The sequence below is a fragment of the Hesperophylax consimilis genome, chromosome 23 (genome assembly GCF_061612785.1).
Source record: "Hesperophylax consimilis isolate HC1 chromosome 23, BYU_Hcon_1.0, whole genome shotgun sequence".
NCBI lineage: Eukaryota > Metazoa > Arthropoda > Insecta > Trichoptera > Limnephilidae > Hesperophylax > Hesperophylax consimilis.
In genome coordinates this window covers 16,828,821-16,848,364 of record NC_142858.1, presented here as the reverse complement: position 1 = coordinate 16,848,364, position 19,544 = coordinate 16,828,821, and the positions used below count along the sequence as shown (strand labels likewise).

Genomic DNA, 19,544 nt, shown 5'->3' with positions numbered 1-19,544 from the left:
AATAAAAAATAGTGAGTAAATAAGTACATAAAAGTTTACAAAAATAATAATAGTTTACCTCTTTCTTAGGTAAAAAAATGCTGATTGGCCGACTGATATCGTTTATGGGTAATTATCATCATATCGTTAATTTAGTATACAATTTAGTAGTCTATAATCTAGTACTAAAAATGGGCGTTAATCTTCACATCAGCAGCACTTTGTTGGCCATAAATAAGGCGTCGGAGAGATAGCAATAATTGCTTCTGCTTTATTTTATTAATTTATGTCTCATCCGCCATAATAATAATTTAAATGCCATTAAATTCATACTTCGTGTAATTCTCAGCCCGCGAGTTCGTTACAATAATCATTCTCAATTAATACAATCTCTAGGTTCATTGAAACATTGAGAAGTATTAGGCTTCGTTTAACTTAGGTATTAATAATAGAAACATTAAAGACTTAATACATAATTATCTAAGTAGAAATAACGTAATACTTAATAAAAGAAGTGGCAGTGACTTAATACTTAAGTCTTCAAGTGGTAGGTAAGTAGTAAGTGTAAGTGTGTACTTACTTTTTTAAGCAGACGCCTCAATTGGCGGTACTCGGGCTCGTCCAGAAAGCCATTAGCATCGGTGTCGATGGTAGAAAACTTCCAATCTAGTACTGTGGAGTCCTCGGCGTGCAAGCCCTTGGATCGCTCATGCTCAGCCTTGAAGATGTTAAGCAGGTTTGTGCTGAACTCTATTCTGTCCACTCTGCTACAACCTGTCAGAATATTAAACGAGCCAGCGTTATTTTACAGCACCACAAGTCTTGTTAATTTTATGGGATGCGTTAGTATTTTAGTGCATTATTCGTGGTGCTGTATAAATATACTTATAACACAATGATATTAAAGTGTGGGTACCTTTTTTATTCCCTCGTCCTCTGGCGGATGACCTCCGTTTAGTTTCGGCTTTCCCTGAAAATAATGCAAGATTTTATTACTTGTTACACGGAGAAATATGACTATTTCTAATTTATTAACAAACTCTTTAAATTATCATTAATTCCGATTAAAAACGGGATTGCAGTCCTTACGAATAAATTTAGATATAATTTTTTTTTTTAAATAAATATTTTTTTAATTATTCTACGACAGATTATAATTCCATTTACATTAAAATCATCTTATTCTGACACTCTTAAAATCTGGGAAGATAAACATACAAAAAAGTCTTAATGCAATAGCATTAAAGAGGAATTAAATACATCCACTGTTTCAGATATTACCATGTAGCACCATTCCTCGTGTCATGCTATGTTGTGCTAGAAAATCTGTTCAGTGTGGTAGCTTGAAAAAATCATAGCGACGACTACGGTTGAAGTTTTCGGTCATGTATAATCCATGGCATTATAAGAGGAATGGGCTATCAATCGAGTTATGTCGGAACAAGTGTTAATGAAAATCCGAATATTGATGCATTACAACGAAAATTCTTTGTATCGTCATGAGATCAAGGCAAATCGGTCAAACATTCTAATAATAATAAATTTATTTCTCATAAAAATCATACAATAAAACCTGCGGAAACTAGGACTAGACTAGCCAACTAGGAATGGATCCTGTTTTAGGCCAGTCAAATTGACAAGTTTTGTTCATATCATAATTTAGCACTTACTATAAAACAAAACCGGTAAAGTAAATAAGAGTCAGATAGTAGTAATAAAAAGTAAGTAATTCTTAAATTGATGTTTTATTAACAAGGCTTTTTAATTTATCGTGAGGGCAAATATGGATTTCTCTCCGTGTTGTAGCCGTGAACTATAATGGTAACCCTCTTAACGAAACTATAAGCACATACAACAGTTTTTTACTACATTACGTAGTTTTCAAAATATGTTTTAAATCTACAAAATCGAATTGGTTTGACTGAGGATTGTACCTTCCTTAGCAGGGACTGGAGTCAAGTGTGCTAACAACCTTGCCAAATGTCGATCGCATAGGAACGAAATTTATTTCGTATACGAGTATTTACTACCGTAATGTCATCCAATTTCAGAGAAATGCGTAAATGTCCCAGTGTGTGTAAGCGGTTGACACCAAAAGATGACCGAATGCATCAATTTTATCAACTACGAGAAAATAACAGTGAAATTCTTATAGATTTTTTAAAAGAACCACTGATTATAACATGGAGATAAATTTCTGGAATTCATTTGTATCTATATTTTAGTTTTTTTCCAAAAACTTGTCCAATATCTTGCCCAGTCTTTTCAATTTATAAATCTACAAGAGTATTATTGTTTCATAATTCCGGGAAAATAATATTTTAAGAAATGAAAAAGAATGACCATAAATTAATGCAGTTACGCTTCTAAAAAACAGGCTTTCGATTGATCAAGAAACCAACAAAGGAATGATCAAAAAATGTAAGATCGGTGACATCAGCGCAGCTCTAGGAATAAGTAATGAACAAATAATATAACATGGGATTGAATTTGTTGAGAAGTAAAAGACTTCTACTTGAAATATTTGCACGTATTTACAATGATACATGTTTGACAAAACATACTGCCACATAATGTATATGTATTTATATTTAACCACCGTGTCCTTGCGATGTGTTGGTGATTGTTACGGCTCAATCAAAGTAGTAACCGAGCGTTTTTTCCCAAACCTACGTGTTGCGATGGCCACAACTGATTGAAAACACTTATTTGTATGCATTTTGTATAAATATTTATCATTGAAGCTAAGATGCATCTACATACGAGTACTTATTTACCAAGCTTAGTAACTAACCTTGTAAGTCCTTAAAGAGACTGTTGTAAATATGTATATCATTAAGTCACTAATTTTAAGCCAGTCGTTAGAAGACTTAGTCGTAAGTCACTAGACATAAGTCTTAGATGTTAGTTTCTAATTTTAAGTCAGTAGTAGTTATAAGTCTTAGTCGAAAGTCACTGGAAATAAGTTTGAGATGTAAGCCACCAGTTTTAAATCATTAGTTATAAGCCTTAGTCGTAAGTTACGGCTTATTATTATGAATCTTAGTTGTAAGTCAATAATGTTTAATAATTAATTTAATTTAATCATTTTTGTTTTTACTAAGCAGTGTTATTTTCCCCTGTTTTCGGAAACAAATCAATTTCATACATATTTGTACAGCGCCCTAGAGGGATTATTCACTAAAACGGCGCTATATAAATCAACCAAATATTATGATTATTATGACCGGTTGTAACAGAATATTCCAAAATGTTGTAATCCTGACGTAAAGGGTTCAATCATATACTAGCTAAGCTCTCCATCATTGCACAAACAATTCCCGCTAATAATTCTAGTAGTAGGAGAAATTTTAATATGTTCAGGATATCTCGTGTCATTAAATTAAATTAAATGCTCGTTTATTCCATTCTATTAATATGTTTTCTTTTTAGTTTTATCTTTTTTTCTCTCTCTCTCTCTCTCTCTTATTTCGGTACATCTTAACATTGTAATCTAAAGCATTATGGCTACCATAATATGGGCATGAGGTTAGTATGGTGGCTGTAGACAACAAAAAAACTGTTATCATTTAATTTTTTATGAATAAAGAAACACAAAAAAAATAATACATTTATATATTCGTGAGTAAACCAGGAACATTAGCCTTTTTTTAAATATGCAATTGGTTAATCTCAGCCATAAACCAGAACAAAGCAGTTGAAACTCTTGATCGGTCAGCTCTGTTATCGTAAAATTCTCCGACTCGTTTCTATACCACCTACATGTAAAAGCCCTCTGGGCGTTAAATAAATAAAAATAATAAATAAAAAAACTTTATAGGTTAACGCCATTATTTCCGCTAACAACATTATTTGCATTATGAACGGAATTGCAATAGAAAAATCTTAATTGTTCAATTTTTTTTTTCTAGCACTAGTCATGTATAAGTAAAACATTTATTTTTAGAGACTTATTAATTAACTCCATTGCCGGGTTCAAGTTTGATAAGAAAAAAATCTTTTAAAATTCAAAATTCAAAAAACATTTATTGAACAAAAATAATAAAAATAAAAAAGAGTACAGAGGGTAGAGCTTATATGTTTTAATCCTATTTCTTCCAGCTAACCCAACAAATACACAATATATTAAAAAACAACAACAATTACATAATAACAAATATATGTAAATAAAATTTAAAAAAAAACAGAGGTATTTATAATGATGCATAAATATGTAAGGTATTCATTTGAAGTGTAGAGGCGTTTGTTTAAAATAAATGTTTTTACTGATGATTTAAATGTAAGTATGTCGGTTATTTGTTTGATGCTACGTGGAAGGTTGTTATATACTTTATTGGCCATGTAGTGTGGTCCTTTTTGAAATATTGTTTGGTTTGCTTTTGGGATTAATAAGATTTCTGTGAACCTTGTAGGGTATTTATGTGTTGAGTTTTTTTGTGGGAACTTTTCTGGAGATGATCGAACTAACAGGCATAACTCCGTTATATATGTGTCCGTCACTGTCAGAATTTGATATTTTTAAAAATTTGTCTACATGAATCCAGGTGATCCACCTCTTTTGGATGATAAAAACATCTTTGGCGTTTACTGAGTTCTTGTCCATAAAAATCTATTTCTTATTTAATCATTGAGTATACGTATCCATAGTATGCGGTGATTACTGACTCGATGTTCGAGCTAAGCCGGGTATTAAAGCTAGTGCAATATAGTCTGAAACATATATTGTTTAATACCGGATCTAATCACGTTATTAATAAAGACGCCCATAGACGACGGTTTCTAATTAAAATTGATATCATTGTACCTACCAAGAACTGTTTGTCATCATGCATAGTGCATAGTATTGATATCAATAAAATCTATGAATATTTAGTACAATCGTATCTATTAAAATTTATTATATTATTTCACGCCGCAGTGATTAAAAATGAAAGTTACAGACACCTGAGCGATTTTCAAACCAATCAGTTGCTATTCTTTACTTCAAAGGGCATCGAACCCACGACCTCGCGATTATAATGAATTTTTTCGTATTAAAAAATCGTGCAAATTTTTAAAACTAGGCAAAAGAATTGCGTACAGATTTTAGCACGAATTTCATAAAATTAAGTGATTAAAACTATTCCACAACTAACCATCTTGCCGTGGGCGGAGAAGACGAACCGCCAAACAAATTGGTCGGGTCACACACTCCTTGCCTCTTCGCACTCTTCTATCATTCTTACTATTGACATGGCCCGACTCAAATTCCACAAAAGTGTACTTATTTACTTATTATATACCTATCTCTATTTGAGTCAGGTTTATACACATATTTTTTTAGCAAAAATACTCGCCCGTTCTATAAAATTAAAAAAAAAAACTAGATAGCAAATGTATCTCCGCTGATAGCTCAGTTGCAATATCTTCTTCTTTCTTAAATAAGTTTGTTTTATCCTTACCTGGTAGGTAGCTGGTAAAGCCATAGCTTAGCAAATTTTATTTTAAATTAACAAAACTTTATGTTTCAAACAAAATAATATAGAAAAAGTCATAGTGTTGCATTCCAAACCGTCCAAACAGATAATATATTATGAATGTTAGAACCGAGGGAAAATATGAAATTGACGAAACTACAGTTTTTGCTACGGGTGAATCAACCTGAACCAAAAACGACGCATGTAACAGAAAGAGAGGTTTCATTACAACAGAGCTCTCGGCGAAAAGATCATAATTTATTGTGAGATGCAATCTGGTGAAGTTCAACATACCTGAGCACGGGTCCTGTTGGTTAAATCTAACGGGGAATCCTTCACATATAAGTTTGTTGAGTTGGCATCTGGAGACGAACGTTTGGTTGTGCTTTTCGCAGAGGGCTTTTCTTCCGTTTTCACCCAGAAGACAAGTCTCCAACTGCAATTCGCATTTGGTCTAAAAAAAGGAAAAGAAGAATGATATAAATTACATGGACCTCAGATTATGAATGTTGTAAGCGATTGATCCGTAATGTCAGATCGTACAAAAGCCTGAAACAGTATCAAAGCAAAAATGTTATAAGGTAACAATATTACTATGATCGAACGTATCTCACTTCGCATTAGTGGGGTTGACAGATTATGTCTTAGCCTATTTTAGCATATCGCTCGCCATACAATCCCATTGGGAATGTATGGCGAGCGATATGCTGAAATAGGTAAAGCCACGAGAATAGCTCTAAGGTCCGATAATCAATAAATTGTTCCATATTATTTACCAACTCAATATTGACCGCCATTCAGGTAATATTTAAAAAAAGGCGCTTTATGAATTCTTTCTAGTTTCAGCAGTGCTCTGATGAACTTGAGCAAATATTTCGATGTCTACCTTTCGAATAAATATTGTTGGCTTTAAGGAACACAAAAAAATCCGGAAAATAGCAAAAATGTACTTAACTTGTTCTTTAAAAAATATTGTTAAAAAAATGTACGAATATCTTACCTAAGAATACGTAAGATATTTTTCGAAAACTATAAACTTATTATTATACTAGCTATATATTAAACGTGTTAATAAAACTGATAATTTCAATTGAAAGCATAATTTAAGTCACTATTCACAAAGACAAGTGAAATTGAGTAACGTGCTGCCAATATCGCTCGTAAATACAACCATTGTTAGGTACACCATGATTAATGATTCCCATCAGATAAGTACAATCCACTGAATCCATGTCGGTGGCGAGTCACGACTTTCCTTCCGGTTTTAGCAATTTCCAAAACAAAACGGTTTTATAGGTGATTTTATATACCATAAGATGCATAAAACGAACATCTTTTTCAAATATCATAAGACGAATAAAACCCTTGGGCCAATACGAACATCATACAATTCAAAAACATATATTATGTAGATCTTTTGTTAAAATGCTGAACTATACGCAATAAGCCATACAATAAACATAGAAATAATCAAAATAAAATAGAAATACAAACAACTCAGTAGCTTCCCATGATGGCGTCGTGGGTTCATTCTTCGTTGGATAAGCCCCCCATCATTAAATAGAAGGAGAATTTCAAATATTGCCATGTGCTATGCATTACCAAAAAATGGTTATCTTCTAAAAAATGAAAAAATTATTTATCTAAAATGAATTCAAAGGTTTTTTTTATTATTTATTTGAAAAAACACAGATTCACGCAATGAAAGATTTTTAACAAAACACAAAATTTCGCCAGCACCCTAACTATTTCTCACATATTTATGCGTAGCAGATAAATAAACGTTTACAAATCGAGAAAAAAAGTATTAATAATATCGATTAATCAAAAAAAAAATTACAATAGGTAAACGAAGTTACTGAAATAAATAAATTTTTAGAAGAAAAAAATAGTTTTCATTTTTCATTTAAAACTGTATATTCTCCAATGTCGGTATTCTTCATAGATTTTGAAGAAATGGTTCGCACTTCTTCTGATTACTGTAACTATCATTTTGTGCACGTCCGGCTATTGCTCTGGCTGGTATTTTAATTAATGTCTAAATCTGCAAGTTAATGCAAATAAATTAATTTTGGTTAACCAAACCTGCTATTTGTTAATTACACCTTCTTACCACTACATGACTACACATGAGTAATATTACTGTGCCAAATTTAAACCATGCAAATAGATTAAATTTATTAACGTTCCTTACAACATTTTTAAACCCATTATGCAAGAACTATAAAACTAGTCAACCAACATCACTACATCCAGAACTGAAACCGCCATTTAAAAAAAGCTTTTGGTTGATGCACTACGAAGTAATGCAAAACCATGTGTTTTTGGTTTGAATATTTGGTCGCTTGGAAATATTACAAATCCTTAAATTAAATATTGCGAGTAGAGCACTTCTTGATTATATAACTTTAAAAAGTTATATAAATCCTTGAAAAGTGATGAAAAATAAAACTAGATTAAATAGGTGAGGGTTATAGGTTAGTTTTTGATCACCATTTCTGACTTTATATCAGTCCAATTGTATTGATTTGTCATTGTCCTGAGTTGTCATGGAACGTCAAATGTATAGATTACACAGTCTTCTTCTTTCTTCTATGTGCGTAGTAGATTACGCCACGCAGTTCATCAATGATAATTGAATATTCGACGCACTTGGGCCCAGAGAATTATCTCTAACCCTCGAACCTTCCACTGCCTTTTCGTATATGCCCACTTATGTCAATTTGCGTTTAGCAAGATAAGAGTCTCGCGCATGGGTATTTATAGTTATTTAGACCATATATATGAGTACATGGTGTCCACGGGTAAAGTGTACTAACTACGTAAGGTTTCTACATGATAAGCAAAAAAAGACGAAAAACTTTTACGGAAATCCAACCTTTTGGTAGTTTCAGGTAATTTTTAAGTTGTTAAGGGAAAAATCTACTGTGAACAAAATAAAAATAAAAAAAGAAAAAAAATATTTTTCTAAAAAAAAAAGCAACCGAACTTCTAAAAGTGTTATTTTTCCTATCTATACCTATCTCAATAAATGTCAACAATTCATCGAAATTCTTATTGAAATATGTATACACAGTTCTCCGATGTTAATTTATTTTTAAACTTATACACATCTTCAAAATATTGGAATATACCACTTTTGAAAAAGTATTATTAGTAAAACATATTATTTTATAGGTAGGTACTTTATCGACTTATCGCTTTATTACAATCAGTTGCGATTTTGAAAATTATACTTAAATTCAAAACAAATCCAAGATTCGAGGAACCAAAATTACAGACAGGCTCACAAATTAAATTAGTACTTTGGTTATTGTTTTGAAAGGTATTTCGTATCTAGAGTTATTTTATTCATAATAATTGTACCAAATGATTTATCGTAGATAATGAACTAGCACGATGTGGATAATAATTATATCTATAATATAAACGATTCTTTCGCTGCCTCCGTGGTCAAGGGGTTAGGCTCTCGACTAGCAATCCGAAGGTCGCGGGTTCTAATCCCGACGTGCGCAAGTAAATTTGTATCATTTCACAATTTATTCAATTAAAATAATATATAGTATACTTGCGGTATGTTCCAAAGTGGAAGATACTCTCAGTATCGCCTTGGCGTAAAACTATAATTCAGAATTGGAACGTTGCTTGAAATGGCTTTAGCCGTGTTTGATGACTCTCCCCACCTTCATCTTTCCCATCTCCTTCTCCTCCTTACTACAGTCAGTCTCACAGCTTACCCCAATTAGGGATGCTAGAGTCACACTGGCTTCAGACGATTGGTAGCAGTTGGGACTCTTGCGCGGTATTCGCATATATTTTTTTTTAAATACGAAGTTTATAGCTTTCGAAAATTTATAGTATCAATCATCAACAATAATAATAATAATAATGACTAATGTTCGTAAGCATTGAACTCTGTTATCCTGAAAACATTACAAAACCGCTTAACTCTTGACGAAGAGAAAATTACACATTTAAGTTGTCATGATATAATGTTTTTTCAATAATCGACTCAAGTTGTTAAATACTCCATCTAACATATTTACAAATAGGTTTTTTTTTATTTGCTGCAACCGACCTCTGAAACATTTCGCATTTTTGACTCTAGTTAAGAGAACGGTAAGACTCAAACATCACTATTTTTGTGGGATCGAATCCCGGTGTGACTATTGCAAATTAATTTAATGTTCATTTTTCAACACAAATAATAGAACATTAAAGATAAAGATAATCTAACTACTCGACAATTGAGCTTAATTATTTTTACATCATTTCTGTCAATTGTCTCAACTAATTATTTCTGTATTTTTAGCAGCTATCGTTTTTAATAATTACAAAGTTCAAAATGATTTAAAATTAAACAATAACTTTGTAAACATCACTTATAGGTAAATACTTAATGCCGACCGGGTTTCGCTACAACCGTAGCTTCATCAGGACAGTATAATACTAAACATCTAAAATATAAATTAACATGTGTTGATATCACGGTAAGTAGACAGTCTGAGCTACAGTGGAAGAGGTAGGGATAGGTGGGAGATTGAGAGGCGAGTGCTCTTTGTCAATAGGGAACAATCTGAGTATAGGGCTTTTATTTAGGTTTATTTGGTTGTTGATGACTTTGCTATTGACATTTTGTTTGTAACCTAGTTTGTGTCTCGGATAAACATCTCGGATATCTGATATTAATTAATATGGGACACCTATTAAGGTCCTTGTCCCGGTACGACAGAAAACCTGGGTACAATACCCAGTTGATTTCGTTACCTTTTTGATCCCAGTTGATGCCATCAACTTTTTTTCTTCTGTGTTTTGTTCTGTTTCATGTTTTGTTTAGATTTAATAGAATTATCTTCTTCTTCAATTATGCATTGATGCATATAACCTTCAAAAGTTATTCCAATAAAAAAATTATGAATAACAATTCAAAAAGAATAGACTGAGAAAGTGGTTTTGATAATTAAGATAACTAAGTAACTATAATGTTATACTGTTTACGTTTCACAAAAATACCACAAAACTAATGAATAATATTGTACTAACGAAGACTCGCGAAAAATCGCATTGTGTCGTTGAAGATTAGTGTATTTAAAAAATAATAATAATAATAATAATTTAAATGTCCAAGAATCGACCCTGATCAACTGCTTGGAAGGCAAGTTTGCTGGCCATTACTCCAGAAACTATTTTGTTAGAACGGTGACATAAATATAATAACAAATAATAAAAAGAATATAAGAATTGTGTATTATTGAATTTTAGAATGTGACGTACGTCACATCAGATCCGAAATTATACCGTTTAATTATTCTTCAGCAATTACGCGAGTCTCTTTTATTTTGCATCCTTATTTCCAGTGGCTCATCAAATTTCCATATCAACGGGTTATCAAAGAACAAATCTTTAAATATATTCTGTTTCCAACATACATTGTTGGCAAGCGAAAGTTTATTTATGAAGACATTAGCAACAGGTTCCCGAATTTTTAAATATTGTATAAAAGGTTTTCGGAAACCATTGGTGCCATCCTTTTTATCAATATTATTGTTTAGTGACTATAATAATATGAATCCCCTTTATTATTATTACAATTTTTTTTCTCATATTTTTCCTATTACCACCAATTTTGACAGTGGCCTCAAACGAGAGATAGCTTTTACAATAATAAATGCGATAAATATATATATACACAATAGACAGGTAGTCCTGCGAAGCTGCCACATGGCTGCTTGTCTGCAGGTTCTACCTCAATATAATTTTACATTTATATATAAAGATGTACATACTTTCAAAGGTACAAAAATATTTTAAAAGCATTCCCGAAGAATAATCTGTATAAAACCGATGTATATCTGAAATGTGATCAAGAATGCAAAATTTGATTGAGTGAAAGACAGTCATTAAGGTTAAACGCAACGCTCGTTGTATTCTACGTGTTCACAGATGGCGTTAATTAATTAATTTTGTTTAAATACGCTTTTGCAAGGTATTGCTTTACAATATTAAGACAAATCATTTGTTTGCGCCCGTATATACGCAATATGAATATGAATCAATAGTTTTGTTCGTTTAAAGACTTAATTCTTTCGAGAAAGGCACACAAATACAATATTTTATTGATGATTCAATCCAATGTTGTATTTGTATGCCTTTCTCGATAGAATTGAGTTTTTATATGGACAAAACTATTTATTCATATTCATATTGCGTATATGAGGGCGCAAACAAATAATTTGTCTTAATACTGTAAAGAAATACCTTGCAAAAGCGTATTTAAACAAAATTAATTAATTAACGCCATCTGTGAACACGTAGAATACAACGAGCGTTGCGTTTAACCTTAAGCGATGAAAAGTTGTTTGAAATGTTTTTTTTTCCATTGTAAGAACATCCAATATTTAATTTTTTTAAATTCTTTCTGCTTGACGACATTCTCAAAGGGTGTGATATGCATCGTTAAAAATGCATATCCAAGACATTTTTTTGCATTTTACAAACAAATCCTTGAACATTGGGCAAGCTTGCAATAATGTAGGATGCAAGCAGTTTTGTATTTACCCGTATCATATGCGCAAACAAACGGCACAGGATATTGCACAGACTTTTTCACAAAAAATCTTCAAGCTCTCTATTTATATTGAATTAACATGTCATTTTGAAAATTTGCTTTAGGTACATGGGTACAATTATTAAAGCCACGTTTGAAATATGAGATCACTGCCTTGCGGCAGTAAATTTCCATCAGCCCAATTGAACAAAGGAGATAAATAATTGGATTTTATTTTACTACCAAGTTATTTTGAAAACACAAAATTTAATTTTAATAATTTGGTTAAGGTTAAAACAGATACCAAATTCGAATCTTATAAATGCTTCTATTAATCAAGCGCTAGGAATCCTGATCAATGGCTCAATTTTAGTAGAGATCTTAATAGCATATAATATTTATTATTGGAATAACTTCATAAATAACTGAATAATAAGCAAAACTTCAAAATTTTATATTTAATTATTGACTAGCAGAAAAGTCAAAATAAGATTAAAAAAAATAAATAGGATATATTTATCCAAGACACTATCTGGATCACATTTAGTTCGAGATGAATCTTGCGATCATGTATAAATACAGCAGCCAATAAAAACAGGCGTTGAGAAAATCAAGATGATGTTGGTAGTTCTTATACTAAGGGTTCCATTAGTTTAGTTGGTAGAGCGGCGCCCCGGCAATTCGAAGGTCCTGGGTTCAAGTCCAAGATGCGTCAGTATCGTTCTCTGATTAAAATTTTCGTTTACAAATCGCTAATATTATCTTTAATAATAGCTTTGAATATTATTCGACTATCTACATTACAGCAGCGGCCACATACTGCTTTTTGAAAACTGCATTAAACAAATCCAAATGAGTAGTAAACAGGCTAAATTTATCAATCCATATCCTAATTGAATACGATCGCTTACGTATTGCATTTAATATCATGGCATTAGTTGCTCGACAGCCAAACACGCATTATTATAGATGATTATATTTTTCGTTAAATCCAATATCTGTCCAAATAATGAACCATTTTTTACGAAGAGACGAAAGTAAGTTGAGATATACACATAAATTAACAATTTATTTACTGGACAATTTGTAAAGCGCCGCTTTTGTGAGACATCACCCCAGGGGCGCTTATTCCATGTTTGAAAAAATTTTTTTTTTTCAAATAAATATATTTGAAGTTAGATTTTATTTTCTTGATTGAATAAATACATGAATGAATGAAATGGAATCTTGTAAGTGGAAATTAACCCACTTCCCAACATCCTATCGAGCTGAAACTCGACAGATAGACTCGTTGTAGATGAAAATGCATTATATTAACTTTTAGTGGCAATCACGTTCGCAGAAATATTCGTTTTTCACTGAAATGGGATGAAATTACTTCAATGAATATATGAAATAAAGCAAGTTTGTTAGAGTTGTCGACTTCAGTACCTGGGTAAGAAGGTTCAATCCTCAGTCAAACAAAAAAAGTTTGAAATTGGCTACTAGCCGGCCCAGGAGACGGCGCCACTAGGTCGAAAATTCAAAATAAATGTATTATGGAAGAAAATAATTTTCAGGTTGTATTTTTATACGTAGTTATTTCTATTTCCAGCATGATTCACTAAAATAGAATGTAATTATCTATGTTTGGTTCTATTATAATACAACAATAACAGACAAACTAAACATAAAATATATTTTTTCAGACGAACACTTATTAATCGTCTTTCCAGTAAATTATAAATTTGCAATGTTTTCAATTAACTGGTAATGTTTATATGCAGTTAAAATTGATAGTTTTGGTATGCTAGTAAATCTGTGCAAAATAAGCTAAAACGAATTTAGTCTATACTCGACCGTTAAACTAATATTTTTTAATATTGACCCTTTCTATAATGTCATTTAATTCAATAAAAGTCCATTGTATTTTGTATTTTGATTCGATGTGTTACAATTCTTTTAAAAAAATAATCAAATCCATCGATAAAAAAATCATTTATTTATCGGAGGTAACTGAGATAATTTAATATTCCAACTTGTTTTTCTTTTCACACTGTGTAAGCTAGATAATGGCACTAGAATGTGTATTATCATTATTTTTATAAATGCGTAAATTAAAGAAGCCATTTATCAAATACACTTTTATGCTAATTATCTGTACAAGGAGATGCACACTTGCACTCTACAAGAGTCCTAACTGCTCCCAACCACCTGGGGCCAGTGAGACTGTTGCATCCCCAATTGGAGTATGTTGTAAGGTTGAAGGTGGTGAGGAGGGGGGATATGGGAAAGAAGGAGTACCTGGCTATTCAGATTTGGTCACCAAACGTGGCCAAAGCCATTTTAAGAAACGTTTTAATTATGAATGGTGGTCTTATACAAGGGCGATACTGAGATCTTATCATTCTTCCACTCTTATTTCACTCCAAAGGGTGCCGAAAATATACTATGTATTATTTTAAATTATTAAATTGTGAAATAAGTTAAAAATAAATCAAATTTACTTGCGCACGCCGGGATTGTACCAACATTGTTCCATACTAATAACTTATTTAAATTTTACACAACTGATAAACAAACATTTATCATACATTAATTAAACTTTAAAACACGTTTATCAGTAAGGAGGATTTTTTGCCTTCTATTTATCCCATTTCCAATTTGTTAGCAATTACCAAAAATCTAAGAGTACTAAGGATTAGATATTTTTGTGAAGCGCCCTTGAGTTTATCTTTCACTAAGTGGCGTCATAGAAAATACAAAATAGTCAAGTTTTACAAGATTATTATTTCCACTCAACGTTACTATCCATTAAAATAAATACATAATTTTGTATGTAGCCTCGAGCGCTCACGAGTATTGGTAACTTCTCGCAAGTAGACAATAAAATTATACTTATCTAAATGACATTTATTTTATTTCCAAGAGTTAATCAAACCTGTTTCGTGTTTTGACCAATCACCGTCACGAGGTGCCTTCACTGGAAGAAACTGTTTATTGTCATTATTGTTTATTTAAACTCTAAGGACGGGTTTTTTCACAGAATTCAAACAATTAATCAAGTTTTAACGTTGAGTTATCTTAGAGTTCTATTTCAGTTCTGTTATTATATTATTCTGAAATAATATCAGAAATTGAAAATAACTTCCACTGAGCTTGAAAAGTAAATTTGAAATTTGATGAATTCTAATTTCAAAGTTAATTTTCAAGCTCTGTGGAGATAGTTCTTCGAGGATTAATTTTAATAACGACAGTGTGACAACAAAAGTAGATGTAAATTAGCGGAGGGGGGGAGGGAGCTGCCAACATTATATTAATGGGTTCAATTTCTAGATGCGATTGAATTTTTTCTGTCTTTTTTGTTTCACCAAATTAGAGTCAAATTATTCACTTCTCGGAACATATATGACCTCATAGAAATCGTAATGTCTGACTTATATGAACTAAACGGTTGTAAGAATGAAAAAACACCGAGCTTTATATTCAAATATAGAAGTTAACCACAGAACAATTAAAATGGAAACTTCTTATGAAACAAAACTTCATATTTAAATACAAAACGAAAAAGAAGTGAGGTAACAATAATGTTTAGAATAAATTTTCTAATAATATGTGTTTTTTTCGCTATCGGTAATTTTAGTTCAGCGTTTAGACTAAAAAAGTAATTGATTTATTTTTAAAACATTTTTATGTTTGATTTCCTAAATTTAATATTTCCTAAATGTAATATTTCCTAAGTGTAATATTTCTTAAATTTCATATTTCCTAAATTTAATATTTCCTACATATAATTTACATAAATTTAATATTTCCTAAATTAAATATTTATTTACAATGATACAATTTTAAAACGTATTTCATCACCTTTCAAATGCGATTTTTATTTTTCTAATGTTTTCAGAAATAACTTACTAATTTGGATTTTATTGAGAAGCGGAAATAAACACAAATTCTCCGACTTTCTGACGGCCAATATGCGAGAAACTTCAAAGGTTAAATATTACAATTTACGGTTTTACTAATTAAGTTTTTCAACTATCCGCGTCTGTCTGTTTGTGGGCTTAGTTCTTCTAAGCTACGCAATGGATTTTCAAATGTTTTCACTATAATTTAGAAAATTTAGAAAGTAGAGAAAAGTCGAAAAAAGTTTATAATGAAGACGTAAAAATATATTTTTGATCACTTTAGTGTTAACGCTGGCTTAACCCTATGAGATATATCAAAATATGTACTACAGAATTGTATAAAAGGATGACGTAGTAAATAGTAATGATAAAAACATATTTTGTTGACACCCTGTGCCAAAATCAATTTTATATTTTTTCCTTATTATACTCCCCGCTGCTAAGGAATTTAAGTATTTTTTTTCTTTTGTAACCAAAATGTACAATCTAGTATTCAGTAAAAATGAGCTATTTAGAAGGTCTTACTTAAAAGTGCATATTTGGAATCTCATCTGAAAAGCAGAAATCTGTATATATTTCTGAAGCTGCAAAAAAAACTTTCGAACGGTCTTGAAATTTACACAGCTATTACTGGTTTTGTTTTCTAGATGAACGCAACTATTTTCAGCTTGTTACGTAATTTTCAACATGCACTGTGGTACTTAGAACTTTTCATTTAACAAGAAGCTAAACTGTTTACATGTGAGTTCTGGCATCATGAAAATTACACGCCTTTTTCAGAATAGAGGATTTATGTCAACAAACCAAATTCTTAGCTATCAGCACCATTAAGATAATTAGCTATGGAACCTTGAAATATCAATTTAATAGTAAACAAAACAATACATTATTCTGTTTAAATAACCTACTAGACCGCGATGACTTGATTTATTTCCGCTTTCTTTTTTCATAATTTTTACCAAAAAAAAAATTAAAAATTAAAATAAATATAAATTTTTATATTATAAAGCCTATCGCGGGTGAAGCCATATTAGTAAAGGCAGTAATTAATAATAGTATTATACCTAAATAAATAAATCAAGATATCTGACTACGACAATGAAAATCTATGTTAATGTCAGAAAGGGCATTCTCTATTTCACTTAGGTACATAAATACTTGGTCGTTCTTGTTGTGATTTAACAGTCCACCAGCCACCTGTATCAGGTATACTGTCTACTTCGAAAAGAAAAAATCTTATTGTTATAGATAGGTACCTACGAGTGAAATGAATAGACGTCCATCTTCCTCATCCCTTACAGTGTTTTATTACGTTGAGGCCTATTGATAAGCCGCTTAAAATATGATTAAAAAAAGTTATAATAAATCATACGTTACCTACCGAACAACCAGTGGCGTGGGGTGACTTTTCGTTACAATTTTAGCAACTTTTCAAGAAACAGAAATTTAGTTTGGTAATATTTTCCCAAAAAAGCCGTTAATTCCAACAGTTTTTTGTTGACATTTACTGAAAACGTTCTCAATACAAAGGCTTATCCCATCAAAACCGTGGTTTCAACAATTCTCTCATTTCTCCAAAAAAATAATATCTCACTTATGAATTGGACAATATTCCGTTCACTCTTACCTTTTTAAAATTCGCGTACTTAACTCCCTCAGATTGTATATTCTGTGGTCTAGAAGTGGGAACTTCAGATGACATATTTTTTGGTTGTCCCCCTCTAAAAAAATATCTTCTTTTCTATCAAGCCTTATCTAAAATTGCCTCCCCTCCATTCTACATTTCATATCTTCTAAGTCTGAATTCGAATCCAATCTTCCATATGATTTTAAAATATTCTAATTTAAATTAAAATTTTATTTTTGTCACTAATTTGCCTGTGAAAGCCAGAAACTTAAAAAAAATTCTGATAACGTTTTGAATAGCATGGTTTTTTCTTTAGACATATACAAGCTTTTATTGGCGCACACCAACATGTGTTTACTTTTTACGACTATGTGAATATCTTAATTTAAATCTAAATTTTAATTTCTATGTTTTTAACGATTATCGTATGCTTTTTTTACAAAAATAATAACAATCATAACAGAGGAAACCTCGCCGGTAAATCCAACCGAATTAAGTATAAAATAGAATGTATTCAAAGATAATTTTTCCCGAAAGCAATAAATTTAAATAATGATTTAATTTAACAGTCGGGTCCCATGTTCCATCCTCTCGGCATCCCCTAAGACAGCGGTGATTGTCCTGTCAATTAACTTGTTTTATTATAGCAGACGGGCGTGGGCGGATCTCCAGCCCTACTTGACACGCCTCTCTGCCTCTCGCTTCTCCGCCTCTCGCCTCGCCGAGGATTCACTAAATCAGCCTCGCTTGAGATAACCTGCTAATTACAAAACAAATAACAGAATTCATTTGGGCGGCGAGCTGCGATCTCTTCTTATTTCTATCAAGATATCGCATAATTACATTCATCTATCTGGAAACAAGGAGGCTAGAAGCTAGTAGTATTAATTATGGTACAGAAGATAGAGGGTACAGGTGACTACATCCTGTATAAGGTACTACTGGCATTGTGAAAGGAGAAATGTTTTGATAAAGCATTGGGTTGGTTGGTGTTGTGGAGCTTGTAGCAGGCGCAGCCGCCCTGTCTCCCGATTCTAGTGAAGTAGGTAAGTACCTTTAGTGGGCAGTAATACCTTGTTAGCTGGCAGTGCTAGTAGTTGTTCTGACAAACAGCATATGAGCGTCAACCGGAATACCACGTTTGTCACCATCTTCTTATTTATGTAGCACATCCTTATGATCGTTGAGAACTTATGTAATTACCATGACTTTCTAATGCCAGTCTTAAAAAATCATAATAAAAGCCGGTTTCTTTTATCATTATTTACATCAGTTCATTATTCTTGATATTAATTCAATATTTATTAATCACATAGGAAAGTAAAAACAAAAAAATAACTTTTTACAAAATTAACCGACTACACATTACTGTTGTTATAAATAATATACAAGTGGACGAGGGGGTGCGGTAAGTTGTGCCCGGAATGAAATGTCACAGATAGATGCAGTACATGAGGAAAGTACGAACGAAGATACAGCGGATAGCACACGACGCGACCGGTCCGCTGGGCCGAGGAAAATACACTGAGTGACTGAGTTCAACATTGAAAACTGAAACAGATGTTGAGGCGGCCGTCGAGGAGACGTAAACTTAACAACCGAGTCAAAACAGTCCCACATTCTTGTCCGTCCATCCCGAATTCCTCGCTCCGAACACGCAACTTGCTACATAGTGACAACCTTTTTAAATTATCTTTGCGCAGGACGTCTGGGTAGACACATCGTCTCGCTCAACCGTCGCATGTATATTATATTGAAGTCAATTGGCTAGCTAGACCCTTGGTAAAATATGTAAAATAACTACAGAATTTCGGAGAATAAGAAATAATCGCACGCTTCCTTTATTGTTGCACGTCATTCCTGTTACTAAGGCCCGGTATATCAGTCAGTCCATATCCTCGCTATGTGTCATATTCCGCTATCAAAATTAAGCTGACTAAATCGGCCGCACCCGACAGAATAGTTACCTTTTAGACACCGCGGCGCTAGCAGTAACAAATACCAAATATGACGTTTACGTGAGTAATTACGTACTTCCTCCTCATCAA

The 19,544-nt window shown here is 32.0% G+C and overlaps 1 protein-coding gene across 1 annotated transcript in view; it reads right to left on the bottom strand.

Annotated features, from left to right (window-relative positions):
• Positions 1-19,005, bottom strand: part of magu (SPARC related modular calcium binding-like protein magu) — a 63,062-nt gene extending 44,057 nt beyond the window's left edge. The window contains exons 1-4 of the mRNA XM_089645668.1: positions 18,570-19,005; positions 5,730-5,889; positions 896-949; positions 560-753 (exon numbers count right to left, since the gene is read on the bottom strand). Of these exons, the coding sequence (XP_089501794.1) occupies positions 560-753; positions 896-949; positions 5,730-5,889; positions 18,570-18,668 (507 nt within the window). The 5' untranslated portion in view covers positions 18,669-19,005. The remainder of the gene's footprint in view (positions 1-559; positions 754-895; positions 950-5,729; positions 5,890-18,569) is intronic.
• Between the last annotated feature and the right edge of the window lie 539 nt (positions 19,006-19,544).